This window comes from Urocitellus parryii, chromosome 9, assembly GCF_045843805.1.
Source record: "Urocitellus parryii isolate mUroPar1 chromosome 9, mUroPar1.hap1, whole genome shotgun sequence".
NCBI classification, from domain to species: Eukaryota; Metazoa; Chordata; class Mammalia; order Rodentia; family Sciuridae; genus Urocitellus; species Urocitellus parryii.
Window position 1 is genome coordinate 28,230,835 of NC_135539.1, and position 26,456 is coordinate 28,257,290.

Consider the following 26,456-nt stretch of genomic DNA (forward strand, 5'->3'; position numbering starts at 1 on the left):
CCGCACCCTCAGCCCCATGTATGTGGTCCTCCATTGCTTCTTGCTCAATCTGAGTGAAACCGGCTGTGTGATTCTTCTCTTGCCCCCAGGAATGTGCAGTAATATGTGGGAGGCTGGGCATTTGTAACTGAGCTGCTGGGTTTAAGTACATTTCCTGGTAGCTGAAGTTTATCCCTTTAAGCACCAAAACTTGTGATGAGGGAGGGTGAAACTGCAACGTGTGTCACGCACACTCCTATCTTCTGTGTGAGAGAGTGACAACTTGCCAACTTGCTTGGCATTTTGATGATTGGGTGGTGATCATGATCAGCACTTACTTTTTTTGGTACTGGGGTTTGAACCCAGGGGTACCTAATTACTGAGCTACATCCCCAGCCCCACCCCTTTAAAAAATATTTAGAGAAAAGGGCTAAATTGCTTTAGGGCCTTGTTAAGTGCTAAAGGTTGGCTTTTAGCTCTCAATCCCTCTGCCTCAGCCTTCTGAGCTGCAGGATTGAAGGTTGCTCCACACACACAGTGTGATTGGCCGTGGAGCCTGGTGATGGGTTAGCCCGTGGGCGCTGCCCTCCCTCACCACGTGGCGCTCCTGGTTTGCTTGCATCTGCTGTTCTTGCTGCTGCCGCCGCCGCTGTCCCCTGGCCTGGGAGACGACTCCCCCCTCTGCGTGCTGGCAGGGCATTCTGGCTGTGGCTATCCTTAGGCCTGTGGTATTGGAGTCATGGGTGTAGCGAGAGCCTTGCTTTGTAGTTTGCCTTGGGCCTTTGGATAAGTGCTGGTTCTTTTCCATGGTGGTTTTCCTCTCCGGATTCAGGAGTTGGGCTGGCCAATTTGTTCCCTTTTGTTCTGATCTTGTTGCTTTGCAGGGTTTACTGAGGGCCTGCCTTTTGTTCTCTCTACTCCATGGAGACCTGGGGAGCCGGGTGTTTGTGTAGGGCTTAGATTGTGGAGGGCTTGGAATTAGCTGCAGGGAAACTGGAGCTCAGGGGGGTCTTGCATGCCCAGGGTGCACAGCTCACACAGATGGAGGTGCTGAGAGTAGTGTTTCAGGCCTCACATTCTGGGCTCTTTGTGTGATAGGTGCCTTCTGTGTGCCAGGTTGGCACTGGCTGCCAGTTGAAGGTGGGGTGGGGGTGGAAGAAGCTTTGGATGTCCTTCCCTTCAGCCCCCTCATTCTGCCCCTGAGCCATCTCAGGATGGCAGACAGGTGAATGCACTCTAGTCTGTCCTCCTCCTGTGCTCCAGTCTGTCCTCCTCCTGCGACTTCCTGAACACAGCAGGAACTTGTGTGGAGGAGGGGCTAGATAAAGACAATTAGAGAATTTTCTACAGAACCTGGCTCCCTGGTCTCAAGTCGCTGGAAGCCTCACTGTAGGGTCTCTGCTCTAGGCCTTGGTGATAGAACCAAAAAAAGCAGACTTTCTGCCCAGATGTGCACCTTTCCCTGGGAGGGAGGGCTCCACTTCCTGGGATCTTTCCATAAGGGGAGCAGCCATTTCTGGAGGATATTTGAGCTTGGCCCCTCCAGCCCACTGTGTTCTGAATCATTTGAAGTTGCAGAGTCAAGCTTGGGTTTTTCTGGCCTCTTAGCTGAGGCCACAGCTCTTTGCTCCCTGGAGAACTGGCCTGGGAAATGAGCAGGAGTCTCAGCGCCTTCACTTAGGAGCCTCAGAGTCATTAGGTGATCACCTTCCTCTAAGAGAGAAGACAGTTGAAGCATCTCAGGAAGGAGCTTGGCTTGCTTATAAGACCTCAGCCCAGGTGGCCAGCTCCCAGTCTTTTTTGCATGATCAGAACACCCTGGTCCATTTTCTACTCCTGCCTTTGGGCTTAGAGTAGTGAGGGAGGCAGGAGGCTGGGCCTTGTGTAGCCCAGCCATGCAGGGCATCTTGTGGGGAGGACAGCAAGAAATACACAATCTCCATCTTAGCTCAGGTGAATGCGGGAGCCCTGGCCTGCCCAGCCTACAGAACCCAGGCTGTCCTGGGGAGCTCCCGTGTGGGGACCATGTGGTGGGAGGGTTTTGTAATCTTGATATTTCATCACCTCTAACAGGCAGGGATGGATGGGACCTCCCAGGCTGGAGGGAGGAGGAGCTGGCAAGAGTTCCTTCCCCAGTTGTTCTCAGTGGAGAGCTGGCCTCAAACTAATGGTGTGTATTGTTACCATTTTAAACAGTTGAGGATTTACAACCAAATGAATGAGTTTGAACATGGTCACTCTGGGAAGCAGAATCTTCATTTTAAAAAATTATTTTTTTGCAGTGCTAGGAATAGAACCCAGGGCCTTGCATGCTCTAGGCATTTGCTATGCCCCTGAGTTATAACCCCAGCCTAAGATCCCTTAAATTAAAAAAAAAAAAAAAAAAAAAAAGTGCATACCTGTAATCCCAGCGGCTGGGGAGGCTGAGGCAGGAGGATTGAGTTCAAGGCGCTAAGCTACTCAGTGAGAGCTGGGGATGTGGCACAGTGGTTGAGTGCCCTGGAGTTCAATCCCTGGTGTCCCCCCCCCCAAAAAAAAAAAAAAGCAAATCCCAAAAACCTTTTTGGTATGAATTTTAGATTTATAGAAAAGTTACAAAAATAGTATAGTTTCCATAGCTCTCTCACCCGATGCCATCTCATGGGCACAGTGGGGCAAGCCTGTCATCCTAGCTACTCAGAAGGCTGAGGCATGAGGATGGCATGTTTGAGGCCAGTCTGGGCAAATTAGGAAGATCCTGTCTCAAAAAAAATTAAACACTGCAGATATAAGTCAGTGGTAGATACTTGCCTAGCACACACAAGGTTCTGGGTTCAGTGTTTACTACCACAGATGTCCTGTCTGTATTCTGGGGGTGGGTGTCCCACCCTTGAACTGCTTGATCAGGCTCTCTGGGCAGCAGTGGTGTTTTGTGTGGTGGTCTTGGGATGGAACCCAGGGCCTCCACGGCCAGGCGAGTGCTACACCCCTGAGCTGCACCCGGACTCCGAGCGTCTCATTTGAACATCTCTCAACCATGTTGTCCTCAGAACCAGGAGATAACCCTGTTGGACTCACTATTTTCTGCTCCTGCCCTCTTTCTGTCCCAGGACCCTGCTTTACCAGCCATTGCCATTCTCCTCTCTCCAGGTGGAACCAATCCCAGTCAGTCTTTCAAAGCTTACCACTTTATTTTTATTTTTTTAAATAATTTTATTCTCTTACATTGCTGAGTAATATTCCATTGTGTATATAAGCCACATTTTTTTTTTTTTAGAGAGAAGAGAGAGAGAGAGAGAGAGGATTTTTAAAAAAATATTTATTTCTTGGTTTTCGGTGGACACAACATCTTTGTTTGTATGTGGTGCTGAGGATCGACCCCGGGGCCACACGCATGCCAGGCAAGCGCGCTACCGCTTGAGCCACATCCCCAGCCCCAAAGCTCACCACTTTAACAAGGTGCTTGATCAAACATTTCTTGATTTGGGTTTGTCTGACCTTTTTCCACGATTGGACTAAGACATGCATTTTTTAGCAGGAATCCCACAATAACGATGATAAGTCCCTTTGGGAGCATCTTATTGTGGCCTGCAAGATACTGATTGTTACTGGTGGTGATGTCCTGGATCACTAACTAACGTGGTCTCCACCGTGATCTCTGCCGGGCTCCCTGAGATCTTCACTGTAATGAAGCTAGTGAGCTCAGAATGTTGCGAGCTCCTCTTTTAGGGTCATCTTTATGGTCTTTGAACTGTTCAAAAAAGAACCCAGGGGCTCCTTCCCTCAGAGGCAGCTGGGGAAGCAGGAAGGTGCCTCGACTCAGTGCGGTTCCCTCCCCTCTTTTCCAGGGAGGTAGTGCCCTGTACTCAGCTTTGTTCTCTTCTCTCCTCCCCAAGTGCCTCCCTTCCCAGCGGTCCCTCCAGCAGCCCTGGGAGCATCCCCGCCACTGTGCCATTGCAGATGCCAAAGCCCAGCAGGGTCCAGCAAGCACTGGCAGGTAGGTGCCCTGAACAGGCTGTGCCCCGCAGGGCTTGGTGGGAAGGATGAGGTGGGGGGGGGCTTGTCACCTTCTGGGCTCTCAGGTGTATCTAAAGGGGCTCCTTGGGGGATTGCTGCCTCTTTCGGATTGGTGTACCCCAGGGCATGAGCTTGGGTGCCCGCCCCTGAGCGTTCTGGGGCGGTGGGACCTGATGTGGTGCATTGGTGTGGACCTTTCTCATCCTTTTTAATTTTTGAATTGAATGAGAGTTAGAGCCACCTTTCTGCCCTGAAGTGCTCAAGGCAGGGGCTCTCCGGGGCTCAGAAGCCACCTGGTTGTAGCTACATCTTGTCTCCTGGTTCCATGTGGATCATTTGTTGTCTATGTATCTTTTTTTTTGTTTTGGTGGTGCTGGGAATTGGACACAGGGCCTTGCGTATGCCAGACACGCACTCTACCAGCTGAGCTATACCCCCAGCCCTATATGTCTTGATGCTTACTTATATAAAGTCCTTTTACAGTCAGGCCTGGTGGCACCTGCCTGTAATCCCAACTACTTGGGAGGCTGAGGCAGGAGGACAACAAATCCAAAGCTAGCTTCAGCAACTTCTCCCCAGCACCACAAAAATAATAAAAGTCTTCTTCCAGGTCTTGAGGCGCCTCTGAGGGCACTCGTAACTTGAGGGAACTGTGAGATGTGTAAAAGTGCAGGTGTGGCAGTGAACCCCATCATTTGCAACTGGCAGGGGATCGGGTGACAGTTGGGTTTATTGAGTCCCAGTAGCCTGCAGTGTGGGTAGATTTGCCAGGCCTGCTGCAGGGCGGCTGTGTGGTGTTGTCATTGGGACAGTGACTCAGAGGAGTGACTGGGGCTCTGGTGCGTGTTCCTGTGTTTGATCCCTGAATAACCCAAGGCGTCGGTGAGGAGACCGAGGCTCGGGGAGTTCAAATCCCTGACGCAGCCCTGGGCTCAGAACCTGGGTTCTTCCCTGTGGTACCAGGTGCTCCTGAGCCTGGTGGAGGAGGTGCTGGACAGGGAGGTGACTGTGGTGTAGAAAGGGGGACTGTGGGTGGCATCAGGGGAGTGGCTTGGGGCACAGGAGGCCCTGGAGCCTCCTGGGGGACACGGGAGGCACCTGGAAAGGGTCACTAGAGAAGTGGTAGAAGATGGTCGTGGAGGGCAGGGGACTGTAACGGCAGGGAAGCCCGGCAGCCTCTCAGCCCTACTTCCGCTGCTCAGCCGCGAGCCTCTTCCCGGCCGAGAGGAAAGAGTGAGCAGACATGCTGACCAGGACGTTCCTGCCCACCTTGGGCCACTCAGCATGGGTGCCATAGGTGAGTCACACACCAACGCTGAGTGCTGCTTTGTGCGGGGATGTCCGCGATGGAAAAGGCCTAACCCCCACAGGCCCAGCTCTGAACTTGGTGTCTTCAGCAGCCGCAGCAAGTTCTGCCAGGGTGGCCACTGAGACTGTAATATAGATGTTAAACACCTTTCTTTGTGGCCTTTGGGTTTGCCTGAATAGCACTGGCCAACCCCTTCTATACCTTTTTTTTTTTTTTTTTTGAGATAGGATTTTGTTAGGTTGCTGAGGCTGGCCTCAAACTAGTGCTCCTCTTGCCTTCAGCGTCCTGAGTTGTTGGGATTATAGGTGTGCACCATGACACTCGGCTTGTTTTTATTTTTTTGTGGTTCTGGGCATGGAATTCAGGGCCTCACACATTCTAGACTGGTAGGGAACAGACCCCCACAGTTCAGGAAGTTGGTTCCAGGTAGGAAATAAGGAGATACTGGAGCCTGTTGCCAGATTGCCACCTCTCAGTGGTTGATACCTTTTGGTGGGACCATTTTCTGGGCCACCAGGGAATGAGAGGACCCCAACCAGCCTCCAAGAATCAAGGGCTGGATTCCTGAATGTGCCATGCCTGGCTGCAGGGAGGTGAGCATTTGGGGACAGGTCTTGCAGGCTGGTTTGTAACCATTTCTGTGTGGGCTGAAGGAGCTGTGCCTCCAAGTGGGGTGGGGGTGGAGCCTGTGAAGGAAGAGTAAGTGGCGTCTGTCCCAGTGGCCTGCGGCTTACACTCCTGTTAGGAACTTGCCCAAGACCAGCCAGCAAGGGGGGACCCTGGGCTTGAACCTGGTGGAGAGGCCAGAGTGGAAGGAAGACAGGTTGGATCTCAGCCCTGGCCACTAGGTGAAAGGCTGACCTCTGGTGTCGGGAAGGCGGTGTGTGCAGTTGTGGAGAGTAGAAATGGGAGCTCAGGCTCAAGGGCCTCTCCACTGAGGGGGCTGTGCCGAGTCCTACTGCTGAGGAAGATGCAGAGGCCCCTGCCTGGGCGGCCCCCAGTCCTGCCCGCTGCTTGCTGCTGCTGTGATGAGTTGAGTCTGTGGGTTTGGGGTGGTTTTCAGACCTTTCTCTAGAAGGCAGAGCCACAGGGCAGGGGCTGCCTTCTCTCCAGGTGTGGTGTCGAGCCTTCCTTCCTTGTTGGTGACTGGAGTGTGGGGCTAGGTCCTGTGGTGACAGGGAAGGAGTGTTTCGATGCTGGCTTCCTGGGGGCTGCCAGTGGTGGCCCTGGGATGCCTTCATTCCTTAGCTGACATGTGGTGCGCCTCCTAGGACTGTGCCCTGGGTGCTAGCAATGGTCGTCAGCAGAGCTGCTCACCCCGTGGTGTGCGTGCTTAGGGGAAGTGGTCAGCTGGAGCGAGTGATTCCAGATGGTGAAGAAGTGAGAAGGAAAGCAAAGCAGGCACAGGTGTAGAGAGTTGGAGGAGGACATGGTCCCTCCCCATAAAGGGTCAGGGAAAGCCTAAGGCCTGCAGAGGTGGCACTTCAGAGATCTGAGTAAAGAGGGACATGTTCAGTCAGAAGACGCTGTCCATCCAGAGATGTTTCTCTAAGGGAAACCACCTGTCCCTGCTCCCAACCTCTTTCTGACACCTGTGCCTGTTCGTCATTCTGCCTACCTGACATTCTGTTCCCCGGGGAATACATTTGAGCCCAGGAACAGTCTCAGCTTGTGGTGGCATTGCAGTGACAGCAGGAACTGGGTCAGCGCGGGCATCTGGCCCCAGTGTGAGCCTTGGTCTTCTGTGGTGCAGGTGCTTCCTGCTGAATGTGTACTACGGTGACCCTTCCCTCATTTGGCTGTGCTGTCCAGCAGGTGGCTAGCCTTTGCCTCTGTCCCTGACTGGGCACATTTGCCAGGTAGGGAGTTTTGATCTTGTCATGAGGCCACAGTGGCTGGCCTGGCTACTCCTCGCACCTCTGAATCACCTGGTGGGGGGCATCACTATCTGTCCCAACCTGTCCTGGAGAGGAATGGGGTCCAGGAAGGAGGTGCCCCTGGTACCCTGCTATGCCCAGTGCCTGAGCCAGGTTCCAAGGACAGGGAAAACCACTCTCTAGTGTGGCTGAGAAGCCCAGAGCTTCTTTCCTCTGGGGAGAAGGTGCTTTTGAACCAGACTAATCAGTGACAGGGAGTGGACAGAGGGGTAGGCGAGGGTGTGGCGGGAATGAGGACCCACTGATCACACACTAGCAGATCAGTGTGTCCCATGCAGTGTTGAGTCATCAGAGAGTAGGAAGGGGACAGCGTGGGGGAGGGTCCAGCTGGGCAGAGAGGCACATGCATCTCCACCCTGCTAGGAGCTGGGGGGTCGCCTCAGTGTGGAAGCAGTCCAGAGGGGTGGTGTCCTGCCTCCGCCATGTCTCCAGACCATGTCACTAGGTTTGCCAGGTGGGGCAGAGAAAGCAGAAGCAGCCCACAGAAGACAGGATGACTGAAGGCAGGAGGGTGTAGCCAGGCCCAGAGGCCCCATGCGAGGCCAGCCCTTGTCACTAGCCCTGCTCAGGAGGCAGTTTCTGCAGCCTGGCTGCACCCCGCCACATTGTTGCAGCACCTGCCCCGCCTGCGCCTAGCACTGCCCAGAACTGCCGAGGAGGCTTCTTGGGTGGTGATCTCCCCTCTGCTCTTCTAGAGCAAGTGGCCTCCCGCTCCCTGCACGCTCTGGGTACGGGCTGTGAAGTTGCTTGGCAGACACCTGGGGACTTTTGGGCCAGGGCTCTGGTGAGCCGGGCCATTTCACCAGCTCTCCCTGGTTCCTGGTCTGGAACTTGTTCCTGCAGCACAGGGAGCTCCTTCTAGAAGCCAGGCTCTCCAGAGATCCTGCAGGTCCTGATGGCCATTTGTGGTGCTGCCACCTCCTACTCAGCAGGGTTTGTGAAGGTCACCTGCTGAAAGCCTCCTAACATTTCTCCCCCTCTCTGCATGTCTGATCTCGCACCCGTGCAGGCATGACGAGTGTGCTGATGTCAGCCATTGGACTCCCTGTGTGTCTTAGCCGCGCACCCCAGCCCGCCAGCCCTCCCGCCTCCTGTTTGGCCTCTAAAAGCCACAGCTCAGTTAAGAGACTGAGGAAAGTGTCCGTGAAAGGTAGTTCCTATTCACAAATGCTCTCTGGCCTCTGCTAAGCCTCCTCCGAGTCTTGCTGCCTCTGGCTCTCTGTGTCGATTTCTTCTTTAACCTCCATGGCCCTTCTCCCTTCCTGTGGCCCTTCTCCCTGCCCTCGCCTGGCAACAGAGGTGGCTCCTGGGAATCTGACGTTCCCAGCACAGTCGAAGTGAGAGGGGCTTGTTCATGAGGACCTGTAACTTTGCAAACCTCAAGGTGTGGATGAGGCATAGCTTGGGATTCTGGGATGACTGTTTTTCCATGGGGCCAGTGTATGTATCAAGAAAGGCCCTCAAGTCCGGTGCAGTGACACGGGCCTGTAATCCCAGCGGCAGGGGTGGCTGATGAGATAGGACAATTGCGAGTTCAAAGCCAGCCTCAGCAACAGCAAGGTGCTAAGCAACTCAGTGAGACCCCGCCCCTAAATAAAATACAAAGTAGGGCTGGGGGATGTGCTCATGGTCGAGTGACCCTGGTTCCAATTCCCAGTACCAAAAAAATTTTAAAAAGGCCCTCAAAATAGCTGTCGGGTTTGCTGCCCATGTGGTTTCCCCTGGTGACCGCTGCCCTGTCCATCATGTGGCCCGGGCAGAAGGGGTTTCACAGCTACAGAAGGTGCTGGGAATTTTAACAAAGTTTGTGTGGAGGAGCTTGTGGCAGTTCTGCGCTTTTCTAAGCTGGACAGTGGAATCGCAGATGGCGTTCTTGATGGTGCCATGCTGGACAGGGGCCTGGGCTGCAGCCCTGTCAGCCTGCCTTTAGTCTCGGCTCTTGCCTGCATTAGCCTCCTGAGCTCACACAAGTTTCTCCATTCATGAGGTGGCACCTCCTGCTGGGTGGGTTGGGAACAGGAAGGACATGTGAAGTGCTTGGCACATGCCAACAGTGGCAGTCGTGAGATGTGGAGGTGTGCCCGGGAAAAGAGCTGGTTTTGGGGTCCTGAGCCCCAGTCCTGGACTCTGTGCGTGCTGCTTTCGCTCTGCCTTGGTGGAGGTGAAACTGGGCAGGGTGACTGGTGACCTCCAGGGCAACCAGTTGCCTGGGAAGAGCACAGGCTCTCAGTAGATCCTGTGGTGTTCTGAGTCCAGATGTGCCTTCCCCAGGGTTGATGGGCTCCTGGTTGGCCCTGGTTGAGAACCGTGGCTAATGGTAGCTCCCTTTGGTTCTGAAAGGCTGCCTGGTGAGCTGGGCCAGGTGCTGGTCCTGGCAGAGGGGTCCCTGGCTCTCCTGGAGCCTCCTGAGGCCACTGGGCTTTTCAAGACAGAAGACTCCCCTCAGTCAGCGGACGTCCTAACTTCCAGGATGGCCTCCCTGTGCCTGTGGCCGGGCTCTCACCAGAGCCATCAAATGGGCTCTGGAAGTCTTGGGAAGGGTGTCAGAGGAGGTTGTAGGGGAGGTGTGTGGATGGGCTGCTAAGTTGTGTACATGGGGTGTGTGGTGTGTGTAGGACACTTGTGTATATAGGGCATGTGTAGGGTACATATGGATGCATGTGGGTATATATGGGGTACATATAGGTGTGGGGAATGTGTGTGGATGCATGTGATTGCATGTGGGCATACGAGTGTGTAAGGTATGTAGGTATATGGTACATGCGTGTGTATGAGACACGGGTATATGGGTACATGGTTATGCATAGGGTGCATGTGGAAGCCTGTGGGTGTGGGTGTGCATGGGGTGGGGGTGAGGGCTATGTGGGTGTGTAACGGTGTGTCTGGGACTCCTTTGCTGGTGGCAGCCCCCTGCTGCTTTAGCTTACTAGATGTGGGACTTCCCCATTTCTAGCTGAGGAAGCTGCGCCTCTGAGGTGGTGGGATGTGGTCATAGCCAGAGTCAGAATCAAGTCCCCGATTCTGGCCTCTGCTCCTCCAAGTCACCTTCCCAAATAGTCATGAGCCCTCATATTTCTAAGTGTTTGAGGCCACAGGCTGAGTGCCATGCACTTAGGTTCAAACCAGGAGACCCTTCCCTCCTGGACTCAGGGACCAGGAACCCTAGTGTGACCTTGAGGCAGAATGGGGAGCCCCGACAGGTCTTTGGCAGGACTGTGCTGCCTCCCCATGTCTTAGGCTCCTGCTGAAGGCTTGGCCACCCTCTGATTGTCCCTATTGCCTCGGGGAGCCGCTGTGCTGATGTTGCCACTGCAGGGCCTCATGTCCCCCTTGCAGGGCTGCATGCTGAGGGGCATGGAGTCTCCCAACTCTGCACTGCATGTGTACAACCTGAGCGCCAGCAGCCAGCATATGTCTCCCTGTGTTCCAGCTGCTTTCCAGAGTCACTTAGCTTGGAGCTGAGTAGGCATGTGACTGAGACCCCCCCAGTTCTGAGGCAGGTGGTGCACTGTAACAGCGTCAGTGCACCTGTCATTTGCAGTGTGCAGACCTATAAGATACCACATGGGCTGACCTGGTGCATTTTCACACAATAGTGGTGGAAGCGGAGTAAACAACACTGCCGAAGATTCTCTGGGGTGGTTCGTTGGACATTTTTGGCATTCTCAGAGGGGCCTGGGTCTGATTGCCTGGGATGCAACTTGGGGAGTTGCGAGGTGCTGCTCTGTTTCTGCTCCTCTGCCTCCTCTAGGCCTCGCCCCAGGCCAGGTTGGGCCTTGAGGGTGGTCTGGGCGGGGCTGCAGGCCGCCCTGTGCCTGCTCAGGCTGTCCTGGCTTGCCTGCTAACCTTCCATCTTGGCCCCTAACATTTCTTCCTGGCAGCCTGGGCTTCGCCTGTCTGCCTTCCTCCCCGCATTGCTCTCCTCTGCTTGGGTGCCTGGGACAGCGCTCACCTTCTCGTCTCTTGCAGAAGGGTCTCCAAAGCCAGAGCCCGAGCAAGTGATCAGAAGCTATACCGAGGAGTTGAAGACACCCCCAGACGAGGTACGTGTCCTGCGAGCCACACCACTGCTATTCAGTTTGCAGACAAGAATGGACTTCTGCTGAAGGGTCCCTGGCCACACTCAGCCCATGGAGGACCTCCCCAGAGTCTCTGGAGTGTGCGTCAGGCTCCAGGTCTAGTGCCAACCCCACGCCTCCCAAGGGAGGTGGGCATGATTGAGACAAGGTAGCCAGGGATCCAGGGGCCTGTGTCATTCCCACCTCACAGAAGTGTTTGCCTGAGCCCTGCTCTCAGCACAGACCTGGGTAATGCAGGCCATCCCCGGGGCCAGGGGGCTCGAGGCAAGGCTTGGACACGAGACAAGGCTTGGACACATTGGCCTCACTCCCCTCAGGCTGGCACTGGTGCAGGAGTGAGGTGGCCTTATCCAGGTGACACTTGCTTTTCTGACTGGGAGTGCTGGTGAGGGATGTTCCAAAACATGGAAACAAAACCCCACTCTGCTGAGCTACGCCTTGGGGGCTCTGGCACTACTTTCCTCTTGGAGGTACTAGAGTGGGGTTAAAGGTCAAGCATGCTAGGCTGAGCACTGTGGCTCACTCCTGCAATCCCAGCAGCTCGGGAAGCTGAGGCAGGAGGATCAAGAGTTCAAAGCCAGCCTCAGCAACTTAGCAAGGCCCTAAGCAACTCAGCGAGACCCTGTCTCTAAATAAAAAATATAAATAAAGAGGGCCAGTGCTGGGGTTGTGGCTCAGTGGTAGAGCACTTGCCTAGCATGTGAGAGGCCCTGGGTTCGATCCTCAGAACCACATTAAAAAAAAAAAAAAAAGAAAAGAAATAAATAAAGTCATTATGTCCAACTACAATTAAAAAACATAAAAAAGGGGGGGGGATCGGGGTTGTGGATCAGTGGTGGAGTGCTTGCCTAGCATGTGTTAGGCACTGGGTTCAGTTTTCAGCACCAAATAAAATAATTAAAGATATGTCCATCTACAGCTTAAAAACACACACACACGGCTCAGTGGTTAAGCACCTCCGGATTCAATCCTTGGTACCAAAAAAAGCAAACCAAAAACTCTACAGCAGGCCCTGACTCACAGGGTACCTCCACTCCTGAGCACAGTGGTCAAGATCTGGCTCTGACCCTGCCCTGGTCTCATCTCCTACTTGTGCTGGCCTAGTGTCCCCTGAAGCTGCACGTCTTATTCCATGTTTTGGAACATCCCTGCTTGTCTATCTCACAGTTTCTGTGTCCTTTTTAAAAAGGCCGGCTCCCAGCTTCCCCTCTCCTGTCCTCCCGTCTGGCTGTTCTCATTGTCCTTCTGGGCCAGGCTCTGGTCAGCCCTTTGTGGGCACATGTCACAGTGATTGACCCCAGCTGTGGTGTTTCCGCCTTTCCCTCCCAGCCTGGCCCCTTGTGGCCTGGCCAGCTGTTGGCGAGCTCGCCCTGTCTGCCCCCTGCAGGACTGCATCATCTGCATGGAGAAGCTGTGCGTGGTGTCTGGCTATGGCGACGTGACTGACAGCAAGACCCTAGGGCCTGTGGCCGTGGGCCGCCTCACCAAATGCAGCCATACCTTCCACCTGCTGTGTCTGCTGGCCATGTACTGCAACGGGAACAAGGTGTCCATGGTGGCCCAGGGGCGGGTAGAGGTGACCTGCTCCCGCAGCCTTAGTCCCGGCATGCTGGCCCTGAGTAGGAAGCTGGGCAGAACAGCTCTGAGATGTCTGCAGTCCTTGCGCTGCAGCAGGAGGAGGGTCGGCTGCTAGGCCTGGGTAGCAAGCGTGGTATTGCTCCTGGAAAGTTAGTCAAGCCCTGGAGCCGGCCTGAAGACCATTTTGAAGGCCTGGCCAGCTCTCCTAGGCCTGCCATGTGCTGTAGGAAGGAAACCAACTCCTGCAGCCAGCTCAGGGAGAGATCCTGGGCTCCTCCTACAGCAGACTCATGTTACCCTCCCACTTCCAGGCACCTCACATCTTTGTGATGTTCCTCTGCAGTCAGGCCTGTCCTCATGAAGAAAAGGCCCAGGGAGGGGAACATGCCCAGGGTCACCTACTGGGTGGTGCAGAGCCAGGCCCCTGATTCAGGGTCCTGTTCCACTCTACAGGGGAAGGGTCCCACTCAGGCTGTCAATGGCTGACCTCTGGCTGCTGTTCCTGTAGAGGGGTTTAGCCAGGGTGAGCAGGAGTTGGGAGGACAGTGGAAACTAAGTCACATGATGGCCATTTGATTCTGCCTGGGCCCTGTCCGCAGTGTCCTGTCCGTCATGTAGCGTCCTACATGCAGCTCATCATCAGTTGCAGGATTTTCTGTATGGTTTCAAAGGTGACTAGACTAGAGACTTGCTCCTGACCCTGATTTTCCTACTCAATGCCAGTCTCCTGAACTTACCCTTTGAATAAGAGCAGCGTGAGGAGTTGTAGTGTAGAACTTCCCTTTTGACCCTGAGCTGCTGGAGTTCAGGTGCTCTGAGAGGAGGCTGCCTGGGCGCCCTGTGAGCCATGCCAGCTTCTCCCTGGTGACCTCTCCTCCTGCCGAGGCAGTGGCTGACTGTCCAGTGTGGTTGGGCCGCTGGCTCAGTCTGCTGTGTCTGCCTGTCTTAGGATGGGAGCCTGCAGTGTCCTTCCTGCAAAACCATCTATGGGGAGAAGACCGGGACCCAGCCCCGGGGGAAGATGGAGGTTTTCAGGTTCCAGGTGTCACTGCCTGGCCACGAGGACTGTGGGACGATACTCATAGTTTACAACATTCCTCACGGCATCCAGGTAAGGGGCCACCTCAGGAGGGGTCAGTCACACCCAGGTGCTGTTCTCCTGCCCCACCCCGGGGATGGGGTACCAGGGTCCCTGCTGCCAGCCCCAGACTCCCTGCTTCCTTGAGGCTGGGACCAGGGAGGCAGGACGCAAAGGCAACAGTGCTGGGGACTGCGGCTGTGGAGGAAAGCAGTAGCCCTCTGTCCTTCCCCGAGCACAGAAGGCCTCCTGGAGGAGGGGTCATTCCAGCTGGACTTGGGCTGGATGGAGGACAAGGCAGACAGCAGGAGGAGCGATGCTGAGGAGCTGCGGGGCCCCCGCAGGCACCAGGGAGTGGGGTGGGGCCCTGTTCTCGGGAGAGTGACCACTAAGCCTGGGCTGGACGTGGCAGGGCCAAGGCTGCATTTCAGGAATGCAAGCACAGGTCCTAGAGGAAAGCCTGGGCCAGGGCTGGTCTCAACCTAGGGCAGGAGTAGCTGGAGCCAGATGAGGTCTGCTGTGTGGAGCCTTGGTGGAGCCGTGCTCTCACCCGACCAGGTTTCCTATCTTGTGATCAGGGCAGCACCTCCGAGGGAGGGGACTGAGTTGTAGGCGGTGCAGCCTCTGTGGTGGAGGGCAGGAGGCTGTCACTATCCCTCCCCTGTCACACTGCTCCAGCCAGTTCTTGGAGCAAGGTGCCACCCAGTGAGCGTGTGGAGGATGTGGAGGGGTGCCCCCAGGGTCACAAAGAAAGATCCTAGGAAACCCAGTGCTTAGAGCATCCCCAGAGCAGAAGAGGGTCAGTTCTGGCTCTTGCAGGGTAGAAGTGGCAGTGGTGGTGCCAGACAGATTGGCGCAGGCTCAAGGGAGGGCGTTCACTGGGGGAGGCCACATTCACTTTAGGTCTTTGAGGGACCAGAGTCATTGGGTCACTTGAGCTGGCCAGGAAGGCTGGAGCATGAGCCTGGGCTTCCGTGTCCTGTGAGCCTCTGCAGTTGTCCATGGCCACCCACAGCTCTCACATCTTGGCATCTGTTCCTTTTTCAGGGCCCTGAGCACCCCAATCCAGGAAAGCCGTTCACTGCCAGAGGGTTTCCCCGCCAGTGCTACCTTCCAGACAACGCCCAGGGCCGCAAGGTGAAGACCCGTTGCCCCTATCACCCCATCACCTTAATGTGGCAGAAGATGGGGCCCACTGGGACCCCCAGGGAGTGGGCCAGCAGGGGTGGGCCACTGTTTGCCACTCCTTTCCAAAGCATTGCTGTGGATCCAGGAAGAAGCCAGGAAGAAGAGGCTAGGGCGTTTTCTTAGTCAGGACGGCCTGCACCCAGGGTGGGATGGGGTCAGATGGCTGGTCCCTCTGTCTGCACTGAGACCTGAACAGGGACTGTGCAGCTATGAGAAAGTCTGGAAGCGCCTTCCAGGCAGATAGAACAGCTGGGCCCAGGCAGGAGCCAGCCCCCAGGGGGAGGCGGCGGGATGCTGGGCCTGGCTGCCTTCTAGGCATGCCTTGGGAGGGTCCTCCAGTTTGAGAAGGTGCTCTGGCTGCTGGGAGGTGTGTACTGGACTCTATTTCTTTATTTTTGTGCTGCTGGGAGTCGGGCTAGGACCTCACATAGGCTAGGCCTGAGCTGCACCCCAACCTCGAGGCTGGGCTCTTCCGTGGCTGAATGGGGAGAGCAGGAGGGCAGTGAGGAAGGAGGGCAGACTCAAGGTGGCAGCTGGGTCGTCGCTAGAGTGGCTGCAGAGTGGTGGTGGCTGCCAAGGTGGGGAGGGCAGGGCTATGGCCAGGGCCCACGGGAGACCCTGTGGGGCCATCCCATCAGCAATTGGAGTTCTAGGGGCCCCATAGATGGGATCCAGGGCTGGGCCTGGGTGAGCTCATCTCCGGCGAGAGCGGAGGGGCAGGGCCTGAGGGGCACCACTCATGGGCCCTCCCTTCTCCTCTGCCAGGTCTTGGAGCTCTTGAAGGTGGCCTGGAAGAGGAGACTGATCTTCACAGTTGGAACGTCCAGCACCACGGGCGAGACTGACACCGTGGTGTGGAACGAGATCCACCACAAGACAGAGATGGACCGCAACGTGACAGGCCATGGCTACCCCGACCCCAACTACCTGCAGAATGTGCTGGCCGAGCTGGCTGCCCAGGGGGTGACCGAGGACTGCCTGGAGCAGCAGTGACCCACCAATCCCCCATGGCCACCTGGCAGCTGCCCAGCCCCATGGCTGCCCGGGCTGCCCCTGGGTGGCGGGCAGGAACGTGCCTTTGCTGAGAGGCCAGAACCTTTGTGGGGCACACGTATGCCAGGGTGCGAGGGGCCAGGCTTGTGCCTACCCTCCCCCTCCTAGTGGGGGAGTTCTGTGGGAGTCGGCAGCCCTGGGGCCTTGTCCTTGTGGGGGCCAAGATGCAGCTACCTCAGTGCAGGGACGGGCCCTAGGACTCTGGAGGACAGTCCTGGGCTCCAGCGCCCAGGCCTGGCGTGGGGTGAGTGTAGATCACCCCTCCCTTGGCTGGACAGGCGTGGGTTCTGAGTCAGCTTCTTATACCTCAGATTTTGTTTGCAATAAAGGCCTTGTAGCCAAAGTCCACAGGCTCTTAGTGTTTGTAGCGGATGCAAGTGTGTGAGGGGTGTCTGCCCCCCATGCACAGGCCCCATACATGTCCACTGTGCCAGGACGTCATGCGTACTGCTTGTTCAGCTCCCATCTGGTAAAGGGCGATCTGCAGGAGCTGGGGAGCCCGTGGCACCCTGCCCTGCACAGCCGCTCATCCACAGTGGCCCTGGTTTACAAAACACTGGTCAGGTGCTGCTGTCACTGGGTTATAGATGAGGACCCAGAGGGTCAAAGTTTCAGTGACTGGCCAAGGCAGAGCACCAGCCCAGTCTTGACCCCTGTGGGGGAAGGAGCAGATGTCCCCAGTCAAGGAAATCTGTCCCCAGGTAAGGGACAAGCAGAGCCACATTATGACTATGGTGGACTAGAGGCACTTTTGTCTTTGTGAGACCTTTGTAATCCCAGTTACTCAGGAGGCTGAGGCAGGAGGATCTCAAGTTCAAGCCCAGCCTGGGCAACTTGGGGAGACCCTGGGTGTAGCTCAGTGGTAATGTACACATGAGTTCAGTCCCTGGTACAGCAAAAATTCTACTTTACAAAACAATACCAAGATGGATATATTAATACATTTAGAGATAATAATCATTGAGCTACATCTAAGCCCTTCTTATAGCTGAGGATCTCAAGTTGTTGAGGTTGGTTTCAGACTAATGATACTTCTGTCTCAGCCTCTTGCATTGCCACAATCACAGGCAAGCCCCACACTCTGCCCTCTGGTCCTTCACGTCTTGGTGCTTCACCATTCATTGAAGGACACAGAATCAGGATGGAGAGCATTCATGAATCACATACCCAATAAGGGTCTCATCCAGAATATTAAAAGAACTCTCAACACCTCAAATGACCAAAAAGCAAAAAAAAAAAACTCAATTTAAAAATGCCTGGCACAATAGCCCACCCTTGTAACCCCAGCAGCTCTGGAGGCCAAGGCAAGTTGAAAGCCAGCCTCTGCAAAAGTGAGGCCCTGTGCAACTCAGTGAAACCCTAAGTAAAATACAAAATAGGGCTGGGGGTGTGGCTCAGTGGTCAAGTGCCCCTGAGTTAAATCCCTGGTACCCCCCCCCACCAAGTTGAGCCAGGTGCTCAGGGCCCTGAAAAAGGAACAAGATGTGAGAGCTGTGGGTGGCCATGGACAGCTGCAGAGGCTCACAGGACATGGAAGCCCAGTCTCATGCTCTAGCCTTCCTGAGCTGGAATTAGAACAAATTTAAAAATAAATAAACAGAACAAATTTATTTTTTTATTTTTTATTTATTTATTTATTTTAAGTGAGAGAGAGAAGAGAGAATTTTTAATATTTTTTAGTTCTCGGCGGACACAACATCTTTGTTGGTATGTGGTGCTGAGGATCGAACCCAGGCCGTACGCATGCCAGGCGAGCGCGCTACCGCTTGAGCCACATCCCCAGCCCAATCAGAACAAATTTAAACATGGACAGCACTTGCTTAGCATGTGTAAGGCCCCAGGTTGGATCCCAAACACTGTAAAACAACAACAAAAAAAGCCAGGCACAATGTCACCTGCTTACACTTCCACCTGCTTGGGTGGTTGAAACAGGAAGGTGACAAGTTAGAGGCCAGCCTTGGCAATTCAGTTAGACCCTGACTATAAATGGGCTGAGGGGGGCTGGGGATGTAGCTCAGTTGGGAGAGTGTTTGCCTCACATGCACAAGCCCCTGGGTTCAATCCCCAGTACCACAGAAAAAACCGCTGAGAGGCTGGGGATGTGGCTCAGTGGTAGGGCACTTGCCTAGCATGTGTGAGCACCACATGTAAATAAATAAAGGTTCATCAACAACTAAAAAAACATCAAGGGTGAGGGCGGCAGGGGATGTAACTCAATGGTGTTACATTGAGGCACTGGGGGCACTTGCTGAATCCCCCGGGTTCCATTCCCCAGAACAGCAAAAGGGAAAAAAATCTCTGTGGAGATTTTTTGCATGTGGAAAGGTGCCCGCCCCTAGTGGCTTCCTGGAAGAGACACTGGTCAAAACCACTTTAAGACAAAGTAGCAGCGGTGCTCGCCCAGTGCTGGGGGAATGTAAAACAGCTGCTTTAGGGAACAGGCAGTTCCTCAAAAGGGGGACCATGTGACTGGGCAGTTCCACCCCAGGGATCTATCCAGGCTAGGATTACTAGATCATGGCCACACAAAAACATGTTTGCAAATGTTCTTGGCAACAGTATTTGTAATAGCCCCAAAGTAGAAACACCCAGCACCTAACACTGATGGATACTTATTATGTATCTGTGTGCGATGGACATCAGGGATGCTGAGGGGAGCCAGATGCATCCACATGCTGTGTGATCCCATTGCTGTGGAATGCCCATCACAGGCACGTTCATGGAGACAGCAGGCAGATTAGTGGTGGTGACAGCAGCCCGACAGGAAGTGACTGCTGAATGCATAGTGTACGCTTTTGGGGTGATGGCGTTTTGGAACTAGTGGCGATAGCTGCACAACCCTGTGATGATTAAAAACCATCGAACCTGGGCTGGGGATGTGGCTCAAGGGGTAGCGCGCTCGCCTAGAGTGCGTGCGGCCCGGGTTCGATCCTCAGCACCACATACAAACGAAGATGTTGTGTCCGCCGAGAACTAAGAAAAAATAAATAAATGTTAAAATTTCTCTCTCTCTCTCTCTCTCTCTCTCTCTCTCTCTCTCTCTCTGTCCCCCTCTCTCTCTCACTCTCTCTTTAAAAAAAAAAAAAAAAAAACATCGAACCAAACACGGTGACGCAAGCTTTTCATCCTAGCAACTTTGGAGGCTGAGGCAGGAGGATCACATGTTCAAGGCCAGCCTGAGCAATTTAGTTTCAAAATAAAGAAGAAAAAGGACAGGGGATTCAGCTCAGTGGAAGTGCCCCTGGGTTTGGTCTCCAGTACAAAAAGCAAAAACAAAATCACTGAGCTGTGAATTTTAGAGTATGTGAGTTCTATCTAAAAATATACACATAAGCCGGGCTTGGTGACGCACACCTGTAATCCCTGTGACCTGGGAGGCTGAGATGGAAGGATTGAAAGTCCCTGGCCATCCTCAGCAACTTAGTAAGACCCTGTCTTTAAGAAGAATGAGAGGGCTGGGGATGTGGCTCAAGCAGTAGCGTGCTCGTCTGGCATGCGTACGGCCCGGGTTCAATCCTCAGCACCACATACCAACAAAGATGTTGTGTCCACCGAAAACTAAAAAATAAATGTTAAAAAAATTCTCTCTCTCTCTCTCTCTCTCTCTCTCTCTCTCTCTCTCTCTCTCTCTTCTCACCCATCTAAAAAAAGATGGGAGATGGTGTGCTGGGAATGTGGCTCAGTGGTTCAATCCCCAGTACTAACATAAAAACAAGTGAACTAAATAACTGCAGGGCTTGTCCGTCAGCTGTCCAGGGCTCCACTGTCCCTTCCCAGAGTCCCAAGTCCACTTTGGACAAGGGAAAGGGAGCCTCACAGGTGGCAGGGCCCAGAGAAGGCAGCAGGGCCAGGGAGGCTGCCTGGCTGCTGGAGCGGGCAGGCGGGGGCTGCACTGCCCTCTGCCCCCCACTCCTTCCCTGGGTGGGGCTGAGAGGTCAGAGGGAAGCTCCTGGCACCCAGGGTGCAGGAATCTCAGACATGCTGCCCTGCGTCCAAGTTTCCTGAGGCTGGCCCTCCTCCCCAGGGCTGGGAGGCTGGGTGGGGCCCCCTTCCTGACATAGGCTCTGGGCCTGCCTGGTGGTCATCTGGGGGCCCAGAGCCCAGCCAGCCCCCTCCCCCTGATGGGCTGGACTGCTGGGGTGGGTGCTGGGCAGGGAAGCATTCATATTTACAGGTCTTTCCTGCCCTCCTGGCAGCCTGACTAACCAGCTCCTCCAGGCCCAAGGTGCTGGGGGTGGGGTGCAGCCGGAGGCAGCCAGACCAGCCCCTGAGCTCCCCTTGCTCCGCTGGCCATCATGGGGCCCCCTGGGAGGCAGCCTCGCCCTTGCCTGCTGCTCCTCTTGGTACTGAGCTGTTTCCAAACCAGCCTGAGCCTGGGTGAGTCGGGGTCCTGGGATGGATGCACCTGGCCACACCCGAGGCGCTGGGGGCACCTGCTGGGGAGATTGAACCTGGGAGCCCATCCCCTTGAGTCAGGTCCAGTAATCTCAGGGCAGTGGGCCTCCAGGACCCTCATGCCCTTCTCCACTGCTCACCCTTGTCCCCCATGGCTACAGAATGGATCCCCTACAAGCCACAGATAACAGCCTGGAACCTGGAAGGGAAGGTCACGGCCACCACGTTCTCCCTGGAGCAGCCTCGCTGTGTGTTTGATGGGCATGCCAACGCCAAGGACACCATCTGGCTGGTGGTGGCCTTCACCAATGGTATGTGGTGCAGGTCAGGGGCCTGGGGAGAGGGGTGAGGGCCCAGAGGGAACACTTCACCAGTACCCCCAGTTGTTGGGTGCAGCTGGCAGCGGTGGGAAGGGTGAGTGTGGGGAGCGAGGTGAGGTGGGCTTCAGCGGGGGGGTCTCTTAGGAGATGGCAGAGTCTGTTTTGTCTGGACTCACAGGGAGGGGGGCCGTGGAGGTGGTCAGGGCTGAAGGCCATGGCCAGGTGGCTGAGGGCTGGTGGAGGCAGGACTTCTGGTCAGCAGGAAAAGGCCTTTTCCTCCCTTCTTGCCCCTTTCACCCTCCATCCTCCAGCCTCCAGGGATTTCCGGAACCCACAGACCCTGGCTGACATTCCCCTCTCCCCACGGATGCTGACCGATCTCCACTTCATGACGTTGCCCCTGTCCCTGGACCAGCTGCCCTGTGAGGATCCAGTGGGTGTCAGTGGAAGCTCCCCCTTGCTACGGGTCGGCAATGACTTCGGCTGCCACCAGCAACCCTACTGCAATGTCCCCCTCCCTGGCCCTGGCCCTTACAGGTGGGTGGTCCCCCTCCACCCTGCCTGCCTCCCCCTGCCCCCCCCCCCCCCGCACGTCCACTGCCCTGGGATTGGGCTGCGCCGGGGGAGGAGGAGCTTCTGGGGGGGAGGAGGAGCTTCTGGGGAGCCAGGGTGCAGAGCCGGCCCCTCCCACCCGCCCCGCCCAGTCCCAAGTGCAGGGTGGCACGAGCCCCTCCCCTTTCCTGGTCTCCATTTCCCTCCTCTGGAGGAGGGGGCAATAGTGCCCTCCCATTGGATACCAGGCAGAAAGAGGCCTTTCCAGAGGCCCCAGCAGGGAGGTGGGGACCAGAGCAACTGGGATCTCAGTCAAGGTGGGAGGGGGCTGCTGTGGCCTCTGGTTCTGCCCAGGGGGGTAGTTCAGGCAGAAGAGATGGTTCCCATCCCCTTCCTCCTTCCCTGAGGGTACAGCCTTCAGAGGGGTTCAGTCAGGGGGCCTGTTGAGGTCGTGGTGGAGTGTCTCCATCCTCCCTGCTCCCTCTGCCCCCTCGGCCACCCCCGCTGGGCTTCTAGCCTTACTCGGAGGGTCCCAAGATGGTCTAGAGTTCCTACCCAGCAAAAACACTGAGTCTGCCCACAGAACCTATGGATTCTGCACTCTGGGCAGGCCCTGACTGAGACTCCCCGCCTTTGGCCTGGGTGCCTTTGTAAGAGGGTGCTGAGATCTTCCTCCCTGCCCAGAGCCACTGCCCAGATGGATGGGGACTGCTGGTGCAGGTCACATGCCCAGAGAGGCCTCGGCAGGTCCTCCTGGCAGGGCCAGACTACCACTGGGACCCGCGCATGAGAAGGGCCCCACCCAGCACAGGAGGGCCGCTGGGGACTCTGCTGAAGGTGGCACCGTGTCCAGGGCAGTGGAGCCCTCTGAGTCTCACCCCTGCTCCCTATCTCTAGTGTCAAGTTCCTCCTAATGGACGTCGGTGGCGCACCAAAGGCTGAGACGGAGTGGTCAGATCCCATCACTCTGCACCAAGGTAGTCCTGGGTGCTGGGACTTCCTCTGTCCTCAGGGAGCTCGCCGGCCTCTCTGGGCCACCTGCTCATCTTCCGCAGGGGCACTGGCTCTGCCAGTCCCCAAGCGTTTGCCAACCCTTGGGTGCCCCACCAGCTCCTGTCACAGGCAGAAATCTTCCTCTTCCTGTGGGACCCAGGCCTGGGCCTCCTTTCCTGGGTGTGGGGAGAAGGAATTGGGCATGAAGACCAGAGTCAGCATCAGGGCTGGCTGGCTGGGGGTGGAATGGAAGGTTCTAGGGGCTTCTCTGAGCAGGGCCCTGAGGGTGAACACGGGGCACCAAGCATGTGCAAAGACCAGAGTGTCTGGGAAGGGAGTTGCCGGGGAGATGGCTGCTAAGGCAGTTGGGGTGGGGATCTTGTCATCTGAAGACCTTGAATGCTGGGTTCCAAGGAGCGGGTGATATGGTCCCCTGGAGGTCTGCAGCCACTCTGTCTGCCATGTTCCGGGCAGTGTGGGGCAGGGGTAGGGACAAGCCCAGCAGGTGAGCCCAGGGTTGGGCTGGAGTGACAGGTGCCTGCTGAGATGGACAGACGGGTGGGCTTGGGAGGCTTTCTGGGTTCATGAGGTGTGACGGTGGATGGGGAGAGAGGGAGGTGACAGAACCCTGTGTGCAGGGAAGGCCCCAAGCTCCATCGACACGTGGCCAGGGCGGCGGAGTGGCTGTATGATTGTAATCGCCTCCATCCTCTCGTCCTTGGTTGGCCTCCTGCTCCTGGCCTTCCTAGCAGCCTCTACAGTGCGCTTGTGAGTGGCAACACCCCATGGGCCCCTCTCTCACCCACAGCCCTTCCTGGCCCTGGCCCTGGCCCTGATGCCTGGAAGCCTCCTGTCCACACTGTGGTTGGTTCTCGGCTCCTTCCAGGGAGGGTGCAGGAACTGCATTTTTCCTGCTGTCACCTGGGAGGCCATGAGGATCCAGTAGTTCCCCTGAGGACTGGTTTGGGGGCCTGCCTCCCTCTGGCCCTGTCCTTCACTGTGTCCTCTGCCAAGGCCCCTCTCTCCTGAGCCTTATGTTTCTCTGTGAGCTCGTGGGTGTCTTAGCAAACTGGTGCCAGCATAGGCAGTCAGAGTGGTTACCTGGAAGAGGCCAGTTCTAGAAAGGGTGGAGAGGGAGAGCCGAGGCCATGGGGTGAGGGTGCGGGGAGGGGAAGCAGTCCCCCACCCACAAGGGACATAGTGCCTCTTCCTCCTCCCCTGTCCAGCTCCAGCCTGTGGTGGCCCAAGGAGGCCCCTGAGCATCTGCGGATCGGCTCCTTCATGGGGAAGCGCTACGTGACCCACCACATCCCGCCCAGTGAGGCTGCCACACTGCCTGTGGGCTGTGAGCCTGGCCTGGACCCCCTCCCCAGCCTCAGCCCCTAGCCTGTTGCCTGGGCCTGGGCCTAGTAGGCAGGGAACAAATGCAGGGAGCGTGTTCCCCACCCCTGTGCCCACAGGCCTCCTGGGGCTCCTGGCCTCTCCCCAGCATGCTCCAGCTTGCCAGGATTCCCCTCCAGCAGCCCTGGGCATCTGGAAGTGACTTTAGGAGGGGCTGTGGTCAGGCTGGGCATCTGGCCCCGCCTCTGTCCCTGTCTCTGTTCTGCCTGACCTATGAGCACAGCTGGAGGCACATGGACCGGCAGCCCCAATGCAGAGATTGCAGACCCCAGGAGCAAACCTTCGAGAACCTGGCTCTGCCCTGGGTAGAGCCCAAGTCACCCTCTGTCACACCCTTTAGCTGCCGCTAGGGTACAGCCTTCAGAGGCATCTCTGCTGGCCCTGTATACTGGCTCTTTCCAGTTCGCAGGGAGGGATCCCTGGGGCTGCACCTGGGATCCACACAGAGGCGGGCCCCAGCACAGGAGGACCCCAGATGTGCAGAAGGTCAGACAGTGTTGATGACATCACGACTATCCAGCTACAGATTCCGGTCACCATTTCAAATCTCTTTGCACACACAGATGGCTACACACTCATCCATTCATCCCACATCATTCATTGAGTACCTGCTGAATGCCATGCACAGTGTTAGACTCAGGGAATCAGGAAGAGCAGGTCCCGATCTCCGGGAACTCCCTGCTCTGAACCTCAGACCACCGCGTGTCCAGAGGTGACTTTCACTTGATCCCAAACTCATCCTTAGATAATCACCCCAGTGGACTCTCCGAGGCCCTCAAGACCCCTTCATCAGAAAGGTTGCAATGCAGACTCCCAAGCTTCTGTCCGCGAGGCGAGTGGTTCCCGCCATCGCCACACGGGGGCGCCGGCGCGCCGTGGCCAGGTAGCCGAGGGCCCGCGCGCATGCGTGCTCCTGTCCACCGCCTCAGCCCTGCGACCCCAAAGTGATCTGTGGTCGTCGGGGCTTCCACCGGCCAAGCCAGAGAGCGTGCGGGGCAGTCCCGCTGCCGCATGAGCCCCTACTCTGCAGGCTTCAGCCCACACAGCGGCGGCGATTTCCTCCAGGAGAGCTGAGCCTTGGTGACATGCGCACGCACTCCGTCCATCCGCTGCACCCCACCCTGTGTTCCCTGGGCGCTGCTCCCGGGCCTGTCTGACCACGGCTCCCAGCACACAGGCCCTTGCCCGCCTCCTTTGGAGGTGAATAAATGTGGTCTGGCTTCTGCATGACTGGAGTGAAGCCCGCTGGCAGTGGGACAAAAGCACGTGGCCCCAGCCCCCCTGAGGAGGTCCCTGGATTGCTGTCCCTACTGGTGCTCCATCTCTTAGGCCACAGAGAAACCCATGCATGCGTTTCAGGCAGCAGCATTCCATGCTGGGTGTGTGATTCCACTCAGCTGCTTTCTCCCCAGTCTCACCCTCCCATGGGAAGTCTTTAAAAGCTCCTGAGTCCCTCATCTCTGAGGTCTGTCCCCCATCCTTCCTTCACCCCACCAGCCACAGACCTGCAGGTCTGGATGGAAGCAGTTTCAGTCCAATGTCCTGGTGGCCTGGGAGACATCTGGCCGTGGAGCCAGCCCCATTGGGTGACAACTTTTGAAACACGGCCTCTGTGGAGCCTCTTGGGAGGGGTTCAAGGCTTCCGTCTCCTGGACCAGCTAGCCGGGGCAGAGGCCACCTCACACTGCAGTAGCCCTGGAAGGTAAGTTAGGGAAGAAGATGCCCTGTTAGCGTTTGACATGTGAAAAGATAAGTGACCCCTCCCAGACCCAAAGATCAGCTAGGAGCAAGAATAGCCAGACTCTGCACACCTGGGGTCCTCCTGTGCTGGGGCCGGCCTCTGTGTGGATTCCAGGTGCAGCCCCAGCGATCCTTCCCTGCGAACAGCCTCCCTGACCACGGAGACTGCCTCCAAACAGATGTGGCAATAGCATGGGGTGAGGACTGAGGGGTAGCCCAGGGGAGTCCAGGGGGATACTGACCTCAGCTGAGGGTCAAGGGGGCTTCCTTGGGGTCATTTCCAAGCTGAGTCTGGAAGGGCAAATGGAAGTCAGTGGAGCACGGCAGAGAGAGCTACTCAGAGAGACCAGTTGTCACCCTTGCGGTGGCATGGATGACGCCAGGGGGTGGCAAAAGACTGAAGGACAGAAAGACACAGGCATGAACTTGCAGGTGAAGGGGCTGGAAAGGAAGGGATGGATTCCAGGAATACTCAGGTGGCCCTAGAGTTGAGGGATGAGCGGGAGGAAGGAGGCCCTGCCGGGGTTTCTGTTAAGGAGAAAGGCGTGAACACAAAACCTAGGCCCGTAGGCTCTGAGACTTGGGTATGCCACCCCAGCAGACCCTGAGAAAGGGCTTCTGGGACTGCCATCCTAACAGCTTAGGGGACTCACAGGGCATTAGCAAGTCGCTAATATTTTGCAAAGGTAGAAACCTACCTTAGGACAGTTGGAAGCCACTCTGGGAGGCCGCTTGACCTGGGTGTTCTGACCCTGGCTGTGCCCACAATCACACCACAGCATCCCAGAATCCTGGACCAATGCCCTGGCACAGCTGGGCCCTGGGGAGCTGGGCCAGTGCCTCCTGCCCCAGAGTCAC

The 26,456-nt window shown here is 56.3% G+C and overlaps 2 protein-coding genes across 8 annotated transcripts in view; both read left to right on the forward strand.

Annotated features, from left to right (window-relative positions):
* Dtx2 (deltex E3 ubiquitin ligase 2) overlaps positions 1-16,523 on the forward strand; it is a 33,194-nt gene extending 16,671 nt beyond the window's left edge. For 5 of the 7 annotated variants that reach the window (XM_026396954.2, XM_026396957.2, XM_077802361.1 and 2 more), the window contains 7 exons: positions 3,855-3,955; positions 8,231-8,371; positions 11,191-11,264; positions 12,688-12,846; positions 13,828-13,989; positions 15,004-15,093; positions 15,910-16,523. In XM_026396954.2, coding sequence (XP_026252739.1) covers positions 3,855-3,955; positions 8,231-8,371; positions 11,191-11,264; positions 12,688-12,846; positions 13,828-13,989; positions 15,004-15,093; positions 15,910-16,137 — 955 coding nt within the window. In that variant the 3' untranslated portion in view covers positions 16,138-16,523. The remainder of the gene's footprint in view (positions 1-3,854; positions 3,956-8,230; positions 8,372-11,190; positions 11,265-12,687; positions 12,847-13,827; positions 13,990-15,003; positions 15,094-15,909) is intronic. The other 2 variants (XM_026396959.2, XM_026396961.2) reach the window with 2 other exon arrangements.
* Positions 16,524-20,144: 3,621 nt separating this feature from the next.
* On the forward strand, positions 20,145-25,195 carry Upk3b (uroplakin 3B). The gene is made up of 6 exons (XM_026396941.2): positions 20,145-20,574; positions 20,754-20,903; positions 21,224-21,449; positions 22,362-22,441; positions 23,096-23,225; positions 23,684-25,195. Exons 1-6 carry the CDS (start codon positions 20,493-20,495, stop codon positions 23,841-23,843), a joined length of 828 nt encoding a protein of 275 aa, XP_026252726.2. The 5' UTR covers positions 20,145-20,492; the 3' UTR covers positions 23,844-25,195.
* The last annotated feature ends 1,261 nt before the right edge of the window (positions 25,196-26,456 follow it).

Excerpts from the sequence above, each read along its gene's own strand:
- Upk3b (XM_026396941.2), top strand. The coding sequence starts at position 20,493 with ATGGGGCCCCCTGGGAGGCAGCCTCGCCCTTGCCTGCTGCTCCTCTTG. Across the intron at positions 20,904-21,223 it reads GGTGGTGGCCTTCACCAATG|CCTCCAGGGATTTCCGGAAC; the intron begins GTATGTGGTGCA and ends TCCATCCTCCAG. Across the intron at positions 21,450-22,361 it reads CCTGGCCCTGGCCCTTACAG|TGTCAAGTTCCTCCTAATGG; the intron begins GTGGGTGGTCCC and ends CCCTATCTCTAG.